General features: G+C 38.1%; 1 protein-coding gene across 8 annotated transcripts in view; it reads left to right on the top strand.

The window, feature by feature from the left end:
* Nucleotides 1-18,904, top strand: part of kst (spectrin beta chain, non-erythrocytic 5 kst) — a 232,521-nt gene that overhangs the window by 206,774 nt on the left and 6,843 nt on the right. For 5 of the 8 annotated variants that reach the window (XM_075308366.1, XM_075308364.1, XM_075308362.1 and 2 more), the window contains 7 exons: nucleotides 1,933-4,915; nucleotides 4,979-5,118; nucleotides 5,188-12,676; nucleotides 12,745-12,942; nucleotides 16,292-16,439; nucleotides 16,504-16,611; nucleotides 16,810-17,526. In XM_075308366.1, the coding sequence (XP_075164481.1) occupies nucleotides 1,933-4,915; nucleotides 4,979-5,118; nucleotides 5,188-12,676; nucleotides 12,745-12,942; nucleotides 16,292-16,439; nucleotides 16,504-16,611; nucleotides 16,810-17,526 (11,783 nt within the window). The remainder of the gene's footprint in view (nucleotides 1-1,932; nucleotides 4,916-4,978; nucleotides 5,119-5,187; nucleotides 12,677-12,744; nucleotides 12,943-16,291; nucleotides 16,440-16,503; nucleotides 16,612-16,809; nucleotides 17,527-18,904) is intronic. The other 3 variants (XM_075308368.1, XM_075308369.1, XM_075308367.1) reach the window with 2 other exon arrangements.

Below are 18,904 nucleotides of genomic sequence, written 5' to 3'. Positions count from 1 at the left end.
ACAAAATTTTCTATAGAAATAAAATTTTGACTAAATTTTTTATAGAAATAAAATTTTGACAAAATTTCTTCACAAATAAAATGTATAAAAAAAATTGACAAAATTTTCTATCGAAATAAAATTTGGACAAAACTTTCTATAGAAATAAAATTTTGACAAAATTTCTTCACAAATAAAATTTATAAAAAAATAAAAAAAAAATTGGACAAAATTTTCTATAGAAATAAAATTTTAACAAAATTTCTATAGAAATACAATTTTGACAAAATTTCATTACAAATAAAATTTTGACCAAATTTTCTATAGCAATAAAATTTTAACAAAATTTTCTATAGAAATAAAATTTTGACAACATTTTCTATGGAAATAAAATTTGGACAAAATTTCTTCACAAATAAAATTTATTTAAAAATTAAAAAAAAATGGACAAAATTTTCTATAGATATAAAATTTAGACAAAATTTTCTATAGAAATAAAATTTTGAAAAAAAAAAAATTTCTATAGAAATAAAATTTTAACAAAATTTCTATAGAAATACAATTTTGACAAAATTTCATTAGAAATAAAATTTTGACAAAATTTTCTATAGCAATAAAATTTTAACAAAATTTTCTATAGAAATAACATTTTGACAAAATTTTCTATAGAAATAAAATTTGACAAAATTTCTTCACAAATAAAATGTATAAAAAAATTGACAAAATTTTCTATGGAAATAAAATTTGGACAAAACTTTCTAAAGAAATAAAATTTTAACAAAATTTCTTCACAAATAAAATTTATAAAAAAATTTGGACAAAATTTTCTATAAATATAAACTTTAGACAAAATTTTCTATAGAAATAAAATTTTGAAAAAAAAAATCTATAGAAATAAAATTTTAACAAAATTTCATTACAAATAAAATTTTGACAAAATTTTCTATAGCAATAAAATTTTAACAAAATTTTCTATAGAAATAAAATGTTGACAACATTTTTCTATAGAAATAATTTTTTGTTTTTAAGTAAAAAGATTTTTTTCTCTGTTTTTGTTATTGTTGGTTATTCTTCAATCATTATTGCTGTTTTGATTTCGGCTTAAAACCATGCATTGACTAAACTACAAGAATAGTTTAACAGCGGAAAAATATATTTGTCAAAAAAAATATTTTTTTCTAATTTGGTAGATTTCTAGTAAAATTTTCTTAGAATTTTGGTAGATTATTTTTGGCACGAGTGGTAACCGTGGTCTCAAGTCATTTGGAGTCCAGTTCCTCCCAAATCCTCCGTCTAATGTCTGATTCATTTCTAGTTTTTCAACCTGTTTTTCATTCTTTAAAAATTGTTAACTAAACTCGTCGTTGCCGAATTCTTGCTATCGAAAACAGCGAAATAAGTGGCTACAAAAAACGTCTCTGTGACGATAATATCGATAGCAGAAGATATCTGCAAGCAAAAAAAAAAACAATTAGTGGCAACAGGCGAAATGCGACGGCTACAACGCCTACAGAAATAAGGGTGATTTTTAATTGGCGATATTTTCTTATTTAATAAAAATACCAAATGGAATAATTTAGTTCAATTTGATTGTATTTGTTAATTGTATAAATGAATATTTTAATTGAACATTTTCAACTTCAATTTTTTAATTTGAAATATTTTTGGTAATATTTTTTCCTGTGTATTAATAATGAAAATTTCGGCTTTCATGGCATTAAGAAGTCAAAACGGTAGATCAGTCTATATGGGGGCTATATACAAACATAGACCGATATATAAATCAAATTTTGCAATTTAAAATTCATTTCAGAGAGTCTCCAATGCGCTCTCTCTCTCTCTCTCTATTTTTCTCTATTAAATATACATATTTTAAATGAGATAGACCATGCCTTGGAGACAAATTTCACATACCTTAGACATTCAATCTACACCATTTTCACGATTTTTCAGATACAAAGAACGTAGTGAAATTGAAGCTCTATATTTCACTATCAACACTCTTCTGAAAGCCCTAAATCAACCACCTTACAATCCCCAAGAAGGACAATTGGTGAATGATATTGAAAAAGCTTGGCAGCTTCTGGAATATGCTGAACATCATCGTGAGGTTGCATTGAGAGAAGAATTATTGCGTCAAGAAAAACTGGAGCAGCTCAACTATAAATTTGAAAAGAAATCGGTTTTGCGCGAGGGCTATCTGAAGGAAATGATTCAGGTACTCTCCGATCCACGGTATTTGAGACAAGTTGATGCTACTCTCAAGAAACATGAAGCTATTTCGGCCGATATATTAGCCAGAGTTGAACGCTTCAATGACTTGACTGCAATGGCCAATGAATTGGAGAAAGAAAATTATCATGGCAAGGAACGCGTGAAAAAACGGGAGAATGAAGTCATGGAAAAGTGGCGTAAACTATTGGAACTTTTGGAGAATCAACGATTGAATCTGTCACAAATGAGCTCCCTAATGAACTTGCTACGAGAAATTAGCAGTACTACCGAGTCCATAAAAGAGCTCCAAATACAATTTCGCTCCGAAGATGTGGGTCCCCATTTATTGGGAGTTGAGGAACTGTTGCAAGCTCATTCACTGCAAGAGTTGCAGGTGAACACCTACGGTGAAACTATCAAACGTTTTACGCGTCAAGCTCAACCATTCAAAAATTCCGAACATAAAGATGCCGCCGTACTGGCTCAGAAGTTGGCAGAGTTAGAGGAAGCCTTTAAAGTTCTACAAGAGTTATGTGCCAAGAGACGTGCTTGCTTGGAAGAAGCACGTAATTTCCATCACTTTATGGAGGACTATGACAATGAAGAGGGATGGCTGGTGGATAAGCAGCGCATATGCAAAACAGGTATCACAGCCAAGGATCTGAGAGCTGTTCTGTCATTGCAGCAAAAGCACAAAGCTTTGGAAGATGAAATCAAGGTGCGAAAACCCAAGTCTCAACAAATGTCCGATGCAGGCAAACGCCTTATAGCGGAAAAGCACCCCCGTTCATCGGAAGTCAAGGCCAGAATAGAAAGTTTAGAGGCCCACTGGAAAGCCTTAGAAGAGCTTGTGGAAACCCGTCGCCGACAATTGGAGGACGCCGCCGAGGCTTATCAATTCTATACAGACGCCAATGAAGCAGAATCATGGCTAAATGAAAAAATGGCCTTAGTCAATTCCAAGGATTATGGTAATGATGAACCCTCGGCTCAAGCCTTACTTCAAAGGCATCGCGATTTACAGGGAGAATTGAATGCATACTCTGGAGATATCCTGAACTTAAACCAACAAGCCGATAAACTTATTAAGGCTGGTATTTGTACATTGGAATTATCGGCCAATGAACCCGAAATGCCCGAAATTGAACAACAACAGGAGGAATGGGTCAATGAGACGCGATTAGTACCCAAAGAAGTGTGGGAAGATGAATGGGTTGAAAAGTTGGAACATCGTAAAGTAACCGAAACGAAAATGTTGCCTCATGTTCGTTCAATGTTTCCATTCGAAGGCCAAGGCATGAAAATGGAGAAGGGAGAAGTTATGCTACTCAAATCCAAAACTAACGATGACTGGTGGTGTGTGCGCAAAGAAAATGGTCATGAAGGGTTTGTCCCTGCCAACTACGTGCGGGAAATCGAACCACGCCCGGTAACTTGCATCATACCAAAGGCCGAGAAGGTCAAGGCCTTACAGAAGGTAAAGAAGACCATTTTGGTTAGACAGGTTGTACCTGTAAAGCGGGTGAAACCAGCTACGGTCACACCGAAGCCCCTTATAAAGCGCCGCACCTCTGTGAACAGTATCAACGAAAATTCCGACAGTGTAGAGAAGAGACAGAAACGTATCAACACCACCTACGACGAACTGCAAGATATGGCCCAAAAACGCCATGCTCTCTTGGAAGATTCCATTCATCTCTTTGGTTTCTATCGCGAATGTGATGACTTTGAGAAATGGATGAAAGAAAAAGAGCGTATGATAAAATCAGATGAAGTTGGCGAAGGAGTGGAAAATTCCAAACGTAAATTTGAGAAATTCCTAACGGACTTGTCGGCCGCATCCAAGAGAATCGAAGAGATTGATGCTGCCGTCGACACCTTCCGCCGACAGGGTCATTCTCAATTAGATAAGATTATAGCTCGCCAAAGACAAATTCATCAAATATGGCAGCGTCTGAACAATGCCAAGGCTCAAAAAGAAAAGAACTTGGAAGGTGCTTCCAGTGTTGAGCTTTTCAATCGTACCTGTGACGAGGCCAAGGTTTGGATGAGTGAGAAAATGATCCAATTAGATACGGCCGTCATAAGTCCAGATCTGAAGACAGTACAAGCCCTGCAACGCCGTCACCAAAACATGGAACGTGAATTGGCTCCTATCGAAGACAAGGTAAATAGGGTCAATTACTTGGGTAACTCGGTTAAGAATTCCTATCCAGCCGAAAGAGATAATGTAACCGCGCGCCAACAAGAAGTCCAAGATATGTGGGGTCAAGTTCACAACAAGAGCAGCGAACTGCGGGCTCGTATTGAAAGTGCCGTGGGTACGCAAATCTTCAACAACAGTGCCAAGACTCTTCTGGCATGGATTGAGTCCGTAAAAGATCAACTAAATTCCGATGAGCCCGCCCGTGATGTTGAGACTGCCAATAAACTTCTAAAACAACACAATGATCTGGGCGATGATATCAAGGCTCATGATAATGAGTTCTTAGAGGTTATAGCATTGGGTAAACAGTTGTCCGATGGAAAACCCAATACCCATGAAATTGTCAAAATCATTGAGCGTCTGAAGGCCGAACAGGATGCCATACATCGCGGATGGTTAGAGAAGCAGAAATGGTTGCAACAAGGTGTAGAGCTGCAAATCTTTAATCGTGAAGCAGACAAAATTGATGCAACCACAAAGAGTCACGAAGCCTTTTTGGCTCCCAAGAATTTGGGTGTAAGTTTTCCATGAAAACATTGAAGTCCTTTGATTTATCTTTCGATTATTATTCTGTTTCAGAACTCATTGGATGAAGTGGAAGCTATTCTAAAACGTCACTTAGATTTCGAAAAGAGTCTAATGGCCCAGGACAAAATTCTCAAAGGATTCTCTGATAATGCAGACAAATTGATTGCCAACGATCACTATGATTCCAAGTAGTGAGTAAACACCCACAAGGTTGTAGGTATTTCCTTTTAATCAAAGTTTCTCTTAAATTTTGTTTTTAGCATTGATGATAGACGCAATCAGGTCCTGGGTAAACGCAAAGCTGTCAAGGATAGAGCATTTGAACGAAAGCGGTCCTTGCAAGCTTCCAAAGACTTCCATAAGTTTGCTGCTGAGGCTGATGACCTCGATGTTTGGCTTAAAGACAAAACTAAAATTGCCGGTGATGAGAATTACCGCGACCTTACAAATTTACCACGCAAACTGCAGAAACACAAGGCTTTCGAACGAGAATTGCGTGCTAACGAGGGCCAATTACGAAATGTGAATAAAGACAGTGAGCAACTCATTGCAGCCAACAATCGCAAACCCGAAGTTGAGAAGAGAGTGGCAGATCTCAATAAGAAATGGAAGGATCTTCTCGCTCTGTCCGAAGATAAGGGTCGCAAGCTTGAGCAAGCCGCTTCGCAACGTGAGCATAATCGTGCCATTGAAGACGCCAAGAAAAAGGTTGGTGAGTTAGATGCAGCCCTCAAAAGCAAGGATGTGGGCAATGATTTGAGGAGTTGCAAGGATTTGATTAATAAGCAGCAATTGTTGGAATCTGAGATAACAATGTGGGAGCAAAAAATTGGCGAATTGGTCAACTCCGGTGAAGAAATGGCCCATGAGGGACATTTCAATGCAGCCAACATCAAAGATGAGTCTAAGGATATACAAAACCGTTTCAAGCTGTTGCGTGATCCAATGCAAAAGCGAAGGGATGAACTGGACGAAAGTCTTAATTATCATAAATTTGTTTTCGAATTGGACACAGAATTCCAATGGATCAATGACCATTTGCCTGCTGCAAAATCGAAGGAGTTGGGACAAAATCTGCACCAAGCCCAATCACTTTCCAAGAAACATAAGAAACTAGAAGCCGAAATCAAGGGACATCGTCCCATGATCAATAAGGCTTTGCAAGCCGGTCAAGCATTGGTTGCCCAGAAACACCCCGAACAAGAAAAGGTCAAAGATTTATGCAATCGTCTGGAAGATGCTTGGAATGACTTGGAATACAACACCAACGAGCGTAGCAAAAAATTGGAAATGTCTTTGAAGGCCCAACAATACCTCTACGATGCTGGAGAAATTGAAGCATGGTTGGGAGAAAAACAAAATGCTTTGCGTTCAACCGAATACGGACGCGATCGTGATTCGGCCGCTAAACTATTGACCAAACACAAAACCATCGAATTGGAGTTGGACACCTATACTGGTATTGTCACCGAAATGGGACACAATTGTGCCGCCATGGTTTCAGCCAACCATCCTGATAGCAAGATTCTATCTGCCAAACAACAATTGATTGAGAAAATGTTGAAATCTTTGCACAAACTGGCTTCGCAACGCCAATTGCGTTTGATGGAGAGCTTGTACATGCATGAATATTTCCTGGAGTCGGATGAAGTCGAACAATGGGTTAGAGAACAAGAACAAGTGGCATCATCTGAAGACTATGGACAGGATTATGAGCACTTACAGTTGCTGCAAAATAAATTTGATGATTTGAAACATCGCGTAGAGGTTGGTGCCGATCGTGTTGACCAATGTGAAGTTCTGGCCAAAAAGCTCATTGACACTGAGAGTCCTTATGCCACAGATGTTGAGAAGAGACAAGAACAGTTGCGTGGCTCTTGGGAAAATCTACTCAAATTACTCAATTTGAGAGAACAAAAACTACATGCCGCTGGCGAAATTCATAGATTCCATCGCGATGTGGCTGAAGCTTTGTTCCGTATTCAAGATAAGAATGCAGCTCTATCCACCGAATTGGGTAAAGATTTGAATTCGGCATTGGCTTTGATGCGAAAACACGAAGGCTTTGAAAATGATTTGGTAGCTTTGGAGGCACAACTGCAAGTTTTGGTTGAAGATTCGGTTCGTCTTCAAGCTAAGTATCCCTCGAATGCTTCGGCCATAGCGCAACAGCAAGACAAGGTTGTGGCTGCTTGGAATGATTTGAAAGAACGTTCTGGCGCCCGAGGTGATCGCCTGGCTGCTAGCTACGACTTGCAAACATTCCTAACTGATGTACGTGACATCATGTCATGGTCTTCACATCTACGAGCGGCATTACAGGCCGAAGAGCATGTCAGCGATGCAGCCGGAGCTACAGCTCTCAAGATCCAACACGATGCCATCTACGGTGAAATAGAGGCCCGTGAGGATAAATTCCGCTCTCTCAATGAGCTAAGTGACTCCATGGTACAAACAGGACACTATGCCGCTGCAGAAGTCGAAGAAAAATGCTCTGCCATGTTGGATGAAAGGGCTAAGCTCCACACCGCATGGAACAAGAAGAAAATAATGTTGGAACAGAAAATCGACCTTTTCTGTTTCTTGCGTGATGCTAAGCAAATCGATAACTTATCTAGTTCCCAACAAGCGGCTCTCTCCAGTTCTGATTTCGGGCAAACCGTTGAAGATGTCCAAAATCAAATAAAGAAACACGATGAATTCGAAAGGCTTATAAATACCCAAGAAGAAAAGGTGGCCTTGTTGCAGGAGCATGGACGCAAATTGATTGAACAACGCCATTATGATAGTGCCAATATCCAAACTATTTTGCAAGGAGTTTTGGCTAGACGGCAAAAGGTTAAGGATCTATGCGCTGTACGGAGATATAAATTGGAAGATGCCCTTCTCTATGCCCAATTCGTTAGAGATTGTGCTGAGGCTGAGACATGGATAAACGAAAAGAAAAAGAAACTCGAAGCAGATGGTGGCAACTACAATGAGGTCTCAAATCTGGACGAGAAGATAAAGAAATTGCAAAAGCATCAAGCCTTCCAAGCCGAAGTTTCAGCTAATCAAGGAAGAATCAAAGAAATACAAGAGAAGGGCCTCATTCTCCTTTCCAAACAACATGAATCATCACCGGAAATTAAGCAGGCTATTGATCGTGTTCTATCGGCATGGAAGAGCCTCTTGGATGAATTGGATAACCGAGGACGTGGTTTGGAGGAAGCTCAAGATATTCTGGAATTCAATAACCAATTGGACAAGATTGAAGCCTGGATAAGAGACAAGGAAATGATGGTGCAGGCCAGTGACACTGGTCGGGATTTGGAACATTGCAATGCGTTAATGCGTAAGTTGGACGATGTCGACTCTGACATGCGAGTGGATGACCAACGTGTTAAACACATAAATAGCTTGGCGGATAAACTCATAAATCAGGGAGAGGTTCCCGCCGAATCTGCCAATATTGACAAACGTAGACGTGATTTCAACAACAAATGGCGTCAATTGCAGGGAGCTTTGAATGCCTATCGTGCCTTATTGGGTGGAGCAAATGAGATTCATGTATTCAACAGAGATGTTGAGGATACTGCCGAGCGTATTGCCGAAAAATCACTGGCCATGTCTTCCGAGGACACCGGTCGCGATTTGGCTGCTGTTGAAGCCTTGATTCGCCGTGAAGATGCTCTCGAAAGAGACATGTCAGCTGTCAAGCAGAAGATTGGCGATCATGAGCAAAATGCTCGCTCTCTGCAAAACAAGTACCCCGAAAGAGCCATGGATATTGCTTGCAAATTGGATGAACTTTCTGCCTCCTGGAAGCAATTACAAGATTTAGCTGTTAAGCGACGAAATCTTCTGAATGAGGCATATTTGGTGCATAAGTTCGTCTCTGATGTACGTGAGTTGGAATTGTGGGTTAACGATATGATCAAGAAGATGAATGCATCGCCCACGCCCATGACCATTAGTGACTGTGAAATCCAGTTGGAATTACATCAAGAGCGTAAGGTTGAAATTGATGGCCGTGACAAAGCTTTCAAAGATCTTAAAGTTCAAGGAGACCAGTTAGCTGACAAAGACAAATCGGATAAAGTGAAGAAAAATCTGAAGGCTTTGGAGGAGTTGCATCAACATTTGCATGATGCTTGGAATCAACGTGCCAGGGATCTAACCGAAGCCCATCAATTGCAGTTATTCAAAGCCCAAGTAGAGCAAGTCGAAATATGGTTGGCCAACAAAGAAGCTTTTCTCAACAACGATGATTTGGGAGATTCATATACCGCAGTCGAAAGACTTCTTAAAAAACATGAAGCTTTTGAGAAACTTTTAGACTCCGATAATGTCGCCCAATTGGAAAACTTTGCCACATCCATACTGGAAAGTGAACCAAACGATGCCGATGTCATAAGAGACAAGTTGTCCTATGTGGTTCGACGAAAGGAAAAACTGACAAACCTTGCCCAAGAGAGAAAGCAAAGACTACAACAATCGCTACAACTTCAAGAATTCCTCAGAAGTCTCTATGAGATCGATAGATGGTTGGTGCAGAAGATGCAAGTGGCCATGGATGAGAACTACAGAGAACCAAGTAATTTGCAAAGTAAACTGCAAAAACACAATGCTTTTGATAGTGAATTGCTCAATAATGCATCCAGAGTACAAGAGGTAATCCGTGAAGGCGAACGCCTCATTAAGAACGATCATTACGCCAAGGATGAGATCGCCCAGCAATTGGAAATGTTAGAGGCCGATTGGCTGAAATTAAAATCAGCTTCGAAAGAAAAGAAACACAAACTCAATCAAGCCTACGAAGCGTTGACCTTCAATCGTAGTGTCGAAGAATTCAACAACTGGATGGATGAAGTAGAGTCGCATGTTTCCAATGAGGATTATGGCAAAGATTTAGCAGCTGTAACCAATCTTATCAAGAAACACGAGCGTCTCGAGGCCGATGTGGCCCATCATGCTGAACTGGCCGATCAAATCAAACAACAAGATGAGAAATTCTTCCAAGCCGATCATTTCCTCAAAGACGAAATCCATGAGAGAGCTATGGCAACAATTAAACGTTACCACACATTGCACGAGCCCCTGGGAATTAGAAGAGAAAATCTAGAAGATTCTCTTAGTCTGCAACAATTCCTACGGGACGCCGAGGATGAACTGCAATGGCTGACAGAAAAGGAAATCATAGCGGCCTCGGAAGATTTAGGCAGTTCATTGACTGCTGTACAAACACTCCAGAAGAAACATCAAGCATTGGAAGCAGAACTTTTGTCGCAAGAACCTTTGATTCAATCTCTCCTCCAGAGAGGTGATCAAATGATGCGAGACAATCATTTCGCCTTGGAACAGATTCAATACAAATGTGATCGTATTAAGGGCAAATTGGTGAAACTCCGCGAGCTATGCAGCATTAGACGCCTTCGCCTTTTGGATGCTGTGGAATCGCAAATGTTCTATGTCGAAGCCAATGAAGCCGAATCATGGATCCGCGAGAAGAGACCAACCGTGGTATCCTCTGACTATGGAAAGGATGAGTTATCCGTGCAAACCCATCAAAAGAAACTGGAGGTATTGCAAAGAGAATTGCAATCATTTAAGCCGTCCATCGAGAAAGTCAACAAATTGGCCACAAATCTAATTGAACGTCATCACTTTGACAGTGCCAATATAAAATCGAAGCAAGATACCGTCAATCAACAGTACGAGGAGCTCTTACGACTCTCTAAGGACCGTGAAGTCCGCCTACAGGAAAGTAAATTGCTCTTTGAGTATTTGCGAGAAACCGAAGATTTGCATGAATGGATTAATGACCAGATGGTTGTGACCGCCTCGGAGGATTATGGTGAAGATGTTGAGCACGTGGAACAATTGATTTTGGTATTCGAGACCTTCGTTTCCAATCTCACAGCCAACGAGTCCAGAGTTCAGGCCCATTTGAAAAAGGGTGAAGATCTTATCAAAGAAAATAATCCCTACAAGACCTCGATTAAAACAAAACGCGATGAGACAAAACAATTGTGGGAGGAGCTTAAAGATCTGGTCGCTGCCCGCAAGGACGCCTTAGATGGGGCAAAACAAGTCCATGTCTACGATCGTGTGGCTGACGAAACAATTGCATTGATCAATGAAAAGGAAGCCAATTTAATTTCCGAAGATTATGGTCAAGATTTGGAGAGTATTCAAGCCCTCAATCGCAAACATTTGGTATTTGAAACCGAACTCGAAGCCATACGGGATCAGGTGAACTCTGTCATGAATGAAGCCAATAACTTGGCCGAGGTTTATCCCGACGCAAAGGAACATATTGAGGTGAAGAGAGACGAAACTATTGAAGCATGGGCTGATGTTACAGAAAAATCAAATGTCCGCAAGGAGAAACTACAACAGGCCGAACAATTACAATCCTATTTCGATGAATATCGTGATCTGATTGCTTGGATCAATGAAATGTTGGCTAAGATAACCGCTCCCGATTTAGCCAATACAGTGGCAGGTGCAGAATCCTTATTGGCTAGTGTCAAGGAGCACTCTGCTGAGATCAGGGCCCGAGATGAGGCCTTTGCAAATTTCAAAACAAAGGGCGAAAAACTTATCAGGGAGAAACATTTCTTAGCCCATGAGATCGAGGAGAAAATACAAGTTCTACAGCAAAGACATGACCTCTTGGAGCATACCTTGCAGCAACGTAAAGAAATATACGAGTTGAATTTGGATACGCAAATATTCTTGAAAGATGCTGATATATTGGAAAATTGGATTGTAAGTAGGGAGCCTTTGCTCAAGGACTCTAAGCTGGGTGAATCCATACCACAAGTTGAAGATTTGCTTAGACGTCATTCCGATTTCGAGAAGACGGTTGAGGCCCAAGAGGAAAAATTCCAGGCCATTAAGCGCATCACACTGTTGGAACAGCGTTTCCGCAAGCAAGTCGAAAGTGAGAAATTGGCCAAACTTAAGGAGAAGGAACGCCTGGAAAAGGAACGTTTGGAAATGTTAAAACAAAAGGAGCTCCAACGTCTCACCGACGAAAGAAGACGAGCAGAGAAACAAATGGAACACCGAAACAATGCCAACAATCAAGAGAAAATACCCATTTTCTCTACACCCATGGTCATCACCACACCCAGCTCAGCCACCAACTCTCCACAAAATGCACAAATGCCTTCGAGGTCAGGTTACGAAGAAGATCAATATGGCCTTCAAAAGAGCTCCTCATCCACCATGTTTGGCGATCGTTTGCGTCGTGGCTCTGACCAAAATGTCAAGAGAGCCGAATCCATGAAAGTACAACCAAAACAACCCAAGCGTACGCCTTCGTTCACAACAAGGCGTCGGGCACAGTCGTTCCGTAAAAATCAGAAAGGTGAAGGTTTCGATTTACCTCCCGTTGAAATACAAGGTATGCTGGAACGTAAACATGGCCTTCAGTCTGGCGGAAAAAAAGCTCCCGTACGGTCATGGAAACAATTCCATACAGTACTATGTGGCCAATTGTTGTGCTTCTTCAAAGACGAAAATGATTTCTTGCAACAAAAAACCGCCAATGCCCCGGTCAATATATTAGGCGCCAAATGTGAACGAGCCGAAGACTATACAAAGAAGAAATATGTCTTCCGTTTAAAATTGCCTGACGGTTCGGAATTCTTGTTTGAAGCCCCCTCATTGGAAATTATGAACGATTGGGTTCGTAAGATTTCATTCCACGCTAGTCTACCGCCAAATCTACAATTGTTAAGTTATGATGATTCCATGAAGGTAAGATTTAACTTTAGGAGTTCTTCTAGTGTGGACATTTGAGATTTTTACTTTGACTATCTTTATAGCAACAATCCAGTAGCTTCCCCGATATTAAAGTAGCGAGTGGACAAACTGTTGAATCACCCGTCAGTTCTCGTACCTCCTCCCCCGATTCACAAAGGCGAGCTGCCTCACGTACTAATTCCGTAGCCAGCAGCAGTATTTCTACCAGTTCCACCACACCTCAAATGAACTTCTTGCAGAAACAAATGCAACAACAGCAAGTAAGTTAGTTATTTTAATGCACTTTCAATATGTACGATGTACTGTAGAAAACCTTATCTTAATAAATTCAAAAATTTTACAGCCATTTTCATGCAACTTCGTTTGGCTTTAACTGCCAGTTTTGAGAAAGTAAATTGCACATGTTTTCTATTCGGTTAACTGAAAATTTTCAGCAGATGAGTTCAGAACAAGCGTATGAATCCATAGCCAGGCTAACAGGCATGTCCATAGTATGGTTCGGTAGATATCGTAGCACTAACCTGGCTTCATGAAAATGGGGTTTAGAACAATTTTAATTCAATTATAAAATGGTTCTAAAAAACAGATGTACCGAAGATAGATCATATTCGTCAATTTGTTTATAAGCCCCCATATAAGTTGTTTACCCATTTTCATTTCTTTGAGGGCGAGACATTTTTATTCTGAATTTTGTAAAAAAAACTGGAACATGCTATTTCCATATACTTATACTGTGCTCACAAAAGCCCCCCAAAATAGGTCAACATCTTACTGCATTTTCCTAAAATCAGTAAATTTTACATAAATTGTGTCAGTCTTGAATTTCGAATAACGCAAAAAAAAAAACATTTAAAAAAATTTTAGATCCAATATTTTTTGCAAAACATGAAATTTTATTAAATAACAAAGCGGAAATTATAAAAGCGTGAGTTTTTGAAATGTTTTAAAAATTATTCGAATACCGCGACAAGAAAAAACCACTCGTCTTTTGACTCAATCCTCGAATCGACCAAATGTGTGTTAGGCTTCCTCATAAAAACGAAAAATGCTGATCAGCCAGGTCATGCGTCATCGATCGAAACAAGTGCTAATAAAAAGAAGCATGCCTGGTCTATACGGCGGGTGGGGTAACAGTTTCCGGTTGCCACTCGTGCCAAAAATAATCTATCAAAATTGTAAGAAAATTATACCAAAAATCTACCAAAGTAAAGAAAACTATGAAAACTCCAATTTTTTGTGGTTAGTAAAATGAAAAAAATGTTGTTTCTTCGATAGAAATGTTTTATTTTTTTGCGCTCTATTTCAATATTTGCACTATATCTATTATGATCCTATTAGCGACAATTTCTTTAACGATTTTAGCTTGAACCAACAAGGGAAAGTTACTACTTTAGAACTTAAAATAAACTTTGATAGTATGACTGAAATTTAAAAAATTAAAATTTTTTAAAATATTGAATTTTTAAAAAAATGTTCTCAAAATTCTATTACTATAGAAAATTTTGTCAAGATTTTATTTCTATAAAATTTTGTCAAAATTTTATTTCTATAGAAAATTTTGTCAAAATTTTATTGCTATAGAAAATTTTGTCAAATTTCTATAGAAATTTTTTTCTCTATAGAAATTTTTATTTCTATAGAGAATTTTGTCAACATTTTATTACTATAGAAAATGTTGTCAAGATTTTATTTCTATAAAATTTTGTCAAAATTTTATTTCTGTAGGAAATTATGTCAATACATATTTTGTCAAAATTTTATTCCTATAGAAAATTTTGTCAAAAATTTTTACCTTTTAGTTGGAGAGGTATATTTTGCAAAATCTACCAAAATCTCAAGAATTCTACCAATCCAACAAACAGTAAAAAAATCTACCCTCTTTGTTACAATTCTACCGACTGTGTGATTACAACATCTTACTGCAAAATCAAATTGTCGTGCTTTTCCAAATATTGTCATCGTTTTTCACTCAATGCTCGGCTCAAATGCATCAATTGAGTTCGACACAAAGCTTCTGTGATCGTTTAACTCGATTGCAGCAGTTCATAGTGGATCACGCCCAGGTGGCCCCACCATATACACAACATTAGCTTCTTTCCGTGGATATTCGGCTTTTCCGTCGATGTTGACGATTGACCGGGATAACCATGATTTTTTTATATTTGAATTGTCCTGCATCTACATTTTATCACCCATAACGATGCGATCCCAAAATTCTTTTCCTTGTTGCCTCAAAACAAATGTGAAAAATGAATAATAGCCAAAAAAAGAAAAAAAAATCCCCAAAAAGCAACATGAAAAATTCACTAATATTTATGAAAAACTCCCCAAATCATTTATGAAGAAAGCCCAATGAAATATTCCCAACTGGAACGTTCTCTTCAGTCTGCTGACTCTGAGTAAGAAATGCAAAATGTGAAATACTTTTCAGAAATAGCAGCCTTAATGAAAAAATGCTTGGGATTTCTTATATTTTTGGTCAATCCATATCTGTTCCATATTCAACGCTTCCACTATTTCAACAGCCGACTTGGAGATAAAGATAAATAGTGTAAACATGTTTGGTTTTGAAGGCATATTTTTGCTTTTCTTCTTTCGTATAAAGCATTTTGCTTCCAATTTTTTGTTTCACAAATTCAAAATTCAATAACATGTTAAACAATTTTTTTCACTGACAATGAAATAGACCAAATAATATTGCTGATTTCGATGATGTTCGTAGGGTAACTGTTACTTGTTTGATTTCTGCACTCAATTTTTTTTTAATTATAAAATGAAAAATTTGCCGAACAAAATATTTTAAAAATCAAAATCCAATTATTGAAGAATTTTTCAGTTTTTGCAAAAAATAGCCCAATGCAATATTCCAATAAAAAAAAATGTTATAACCCCCAAATTTGTTAGATTGTTTTTCATAATGAAAAATCTCCCAATTTATGTAAGTATGAAAACTTTTCGGGCAATTTTTCATTGGGGCATTTTTCAGAGAGCCGAATTAAGACCTATTGTAAAGTGTATGGAAAAGTCAAAAATTGCAAGTAGTAAGAGCAAACTACTTTTGTTTTTTCAACAGACAACAACTGCGGAAGAAACTAACCTTTTTGGTGTCATTACTGATTTTTTCATTGAGTGCAATATTTCCTTATAGGTTAGGTTAGGTTAGGTTGTAGAGGATGACATCAATTTTGTGTTTAATTGATGTCCACTTAGACCAGTATAGGTCCATTGTGATTCCTCGATGTGATCTTTCCATCTTCTTCCTTCCGATGCTAGTTTCCTTTGAAAGAAATCTCAGAACAACCAACCAGAGGCCCTGATGAATGCAAGTATGTTCCTTTTCCTTATATAAAGAAAGCTGCACTTTTTTTAGACTTAGGGCCGGTTTCCAATGTCTTTTTATTATTTATCGTGACGATAAAACTGCTGATCTTATACAAAAAATTTACTAATTGGCAGTCTATCCTTCGGCTTGTATAAAAACAATTCGTTGAAATAACCATGTCAAAAAATAGCCGTTTGCAAGATTTTATTTAGTTACTAAATAAAAAACCCAAAAAAACATTTATGGTTGCTTCCATCCAATAAACAATTTTTTTTGTAACGTTATAGCAACCTCCATCGCCATCTTCACCAACTTCTTCAATTGGATTCGAACACAAACCCCCTATACCACCGAGAGGAGCCCCACCACCAGTGCCAAATCGCCAAAGTACCGAGAATGTAGTAGTTATGCGTAATACTTCTGCAGGCAGTCAAGGTATGTATTTTCAATGCTGTTAGATGGTAAATGATTCCATATATAGGACATCCTTATATTTCAGAATATGGCTCAGAGGTCATGATTAGCAGTAGTATGTCACGTTTGCAAAACGGATCCAATGATGATGGCGTTGTTCTCATTAAACGTCATAGTGAGGCTAGATTATCAGGTATGTTCAGAAAATAAATTTTACGTTAGCTTATTAAGTTAAAATTGTCCTTGTCTTCGGCATCATTGTGTATTTGTCCCCCTTGGGTATTCGCTTTAATTCAACATTGTGTCATTGTGTTTCATTTCTCTCCCTCAAACTACATTCCAAAATATTATTACATTATCGCGCATTAAATCGGCATCATTAAAAATATAGAAAATCCTCCACCTTTACCAACAACTATGCCACCAACTGGAGCTTCGAGTGTTACTGCTGGTCAGCAGCATCATCAACATCAGGCCCAAGTACAACAGCGGATTAATGCATTTAATGCTGCCGCTGCATCAGGACAATTTCCCGACCAACAGACGGGGGGAAATTTTAATATGAGACAACACCAGCAGCACAAAGTTATAGCTGCTCCACGCACCAGTGTAGGAGGAAATGGAGGTGGACGATCCGATCTGGTGACAAAATTCATAGAAATGGAAGCCACTACGGGCCTTCAACAAATGCAACAACCCACTACAAAACGCACCGTGCACACTTCGATTTCTACAAGTTCGAATTCAAGTATGGGCAGTCCCAATACAAATAATGTAATCCTCATAACCGGTAGCAGTGGCAGTAACAATAATAATAATAATGGTAAACCGCAACAACGTCTCAATAACAATAACAATCAAAAATCATCACCATCATCGCCATTATCTTCAACATCATATCAACATCATGTTCACAATTATACTACCACCTCAAGTAAAACGACATCTTCGTCGTCTATTACGACGACGATGACGTCCTCCACTACTGCATCATCTCAACATAGTCGTACGGTGTGGCATTTCGCGACTAATCCAAACATCAATATCACAGAAAATAACTCCATAAATAATCCCAGTTACATGAGTGTCATCAATAATAACAGTGATGGTATTGGTTTTATATATTTATCCTCAATATACTATTTGTACTAATTACCACTCATTCTGTAGTCTAACATTTTTTATATGTTTCATCAATCGTTTATGTTTTGTATGTTTATTTTATTTATTTGCCTATTTTCTGAGGAAAAGTTATATTTATATATATATTTACAAAACAGCAGTTTTTGCTATTGTATAAGGGAAGCGTATCTGCATATTTCCGCGGTTACTTTTTTCTAAAATAATCAAAATTATAAATGAAAACAAATATATTTCTGATAAATATTGACAAAATCTAAATGAAAAAGGAAAAAACGCATCAATTGAGTTAAATTATCTGATTTTGATCGAAATATTTTACTAAACCGCGGGAATTTCAAGGCGAAATCCGAACCGGCTTTTTGGCACATATTGTTTTTATACCATCCACCATAGGATGGGGGTATATTAACTTTTTTTTTATTTATTTCATTTATATACAAATACAATATTCAAATATATAATGCCTCAGAGCACAGGGGCTTAAGAGAGGCTAAAAAAGAGCAACTGCTTGAGCTTGTAATTACTACATAGAAAATCAATCAATTATGAAAAAAATGCTCAGTTCAAAGTAAAGAAAAAAACAATTATGAAAGAAGTATTTCCATATTATTTAGAAGAAAGTTTTTGTCATTCCGTTTGTAACAGATCGAAATATTGCTCTAAGACCCCATAAAGTATATATGTTCTGGGTCGTGGTGAAATTCTGAGTCGATCTAAGCATGTCCGTCCGTCCGTCTGTTGAAATCACGCTAACTTCCGAACGAAACAAGTTATTGACTTGAAACTTGGCACAAGTAGTTGTTATTGATGTAAGTCGGATGGTATTGCAAATGGGTCATATCGGTCTACTTTTACGTATAGCCCCCATATAAACGGACCCTCAGATTTGGCTTGCGGAGCCTCAAAGAGAAGCAACTTTCATCCAATCCGGCTGAAATTTGGTACATGGTGTTGGCATATGGTCTCTAACAACCATGCAAAAATTGGTCCACATCGGTTCATAATTATATATAGCCCCCATATAAACCGATCCCCAGATTTGGCTTGCGGAGGCTCAAATAGAAGCCAATTTCATCCGATCCGGCTGAAATTTGGTACATGGTGTTGACATATGGTCTCTAACAACCATGCTAAAATAGGTCCATATCGGCCCATAATTATATATAGCCCCCATATAAACCGATCCCCAGATTTGGCTTGCGGAGGCTCAAAGAGAAACAAATTTCATCCGATCCGTCTGAAATTTGGTACATGATGTTGGTATATGGTCTCTAACAACCATGCAAAAATTGGTCCACATCGGTCCATAATTATATATAGCCCCCATATAAACCGATGTACAG

This window comes from Haematobia irritans, chromosome 4, assembly GCF_050003625.1.
Source record: "Haematobia irritans isolate KBUSLIRL chromosome 4, ASM5000362v1, whole genome shotgun sequence".
Classification (NCBI taxonomy): Eukaryota; Metazoa; Arthropoda; class Insecta; order Diptera; family Muscidae; genus Haematobia; species Haematobia irritans.
Note: the sequence above shows the minus strand (reverse complement) of the source record. Positions and strands in the feature narration are given on the sequence as shown.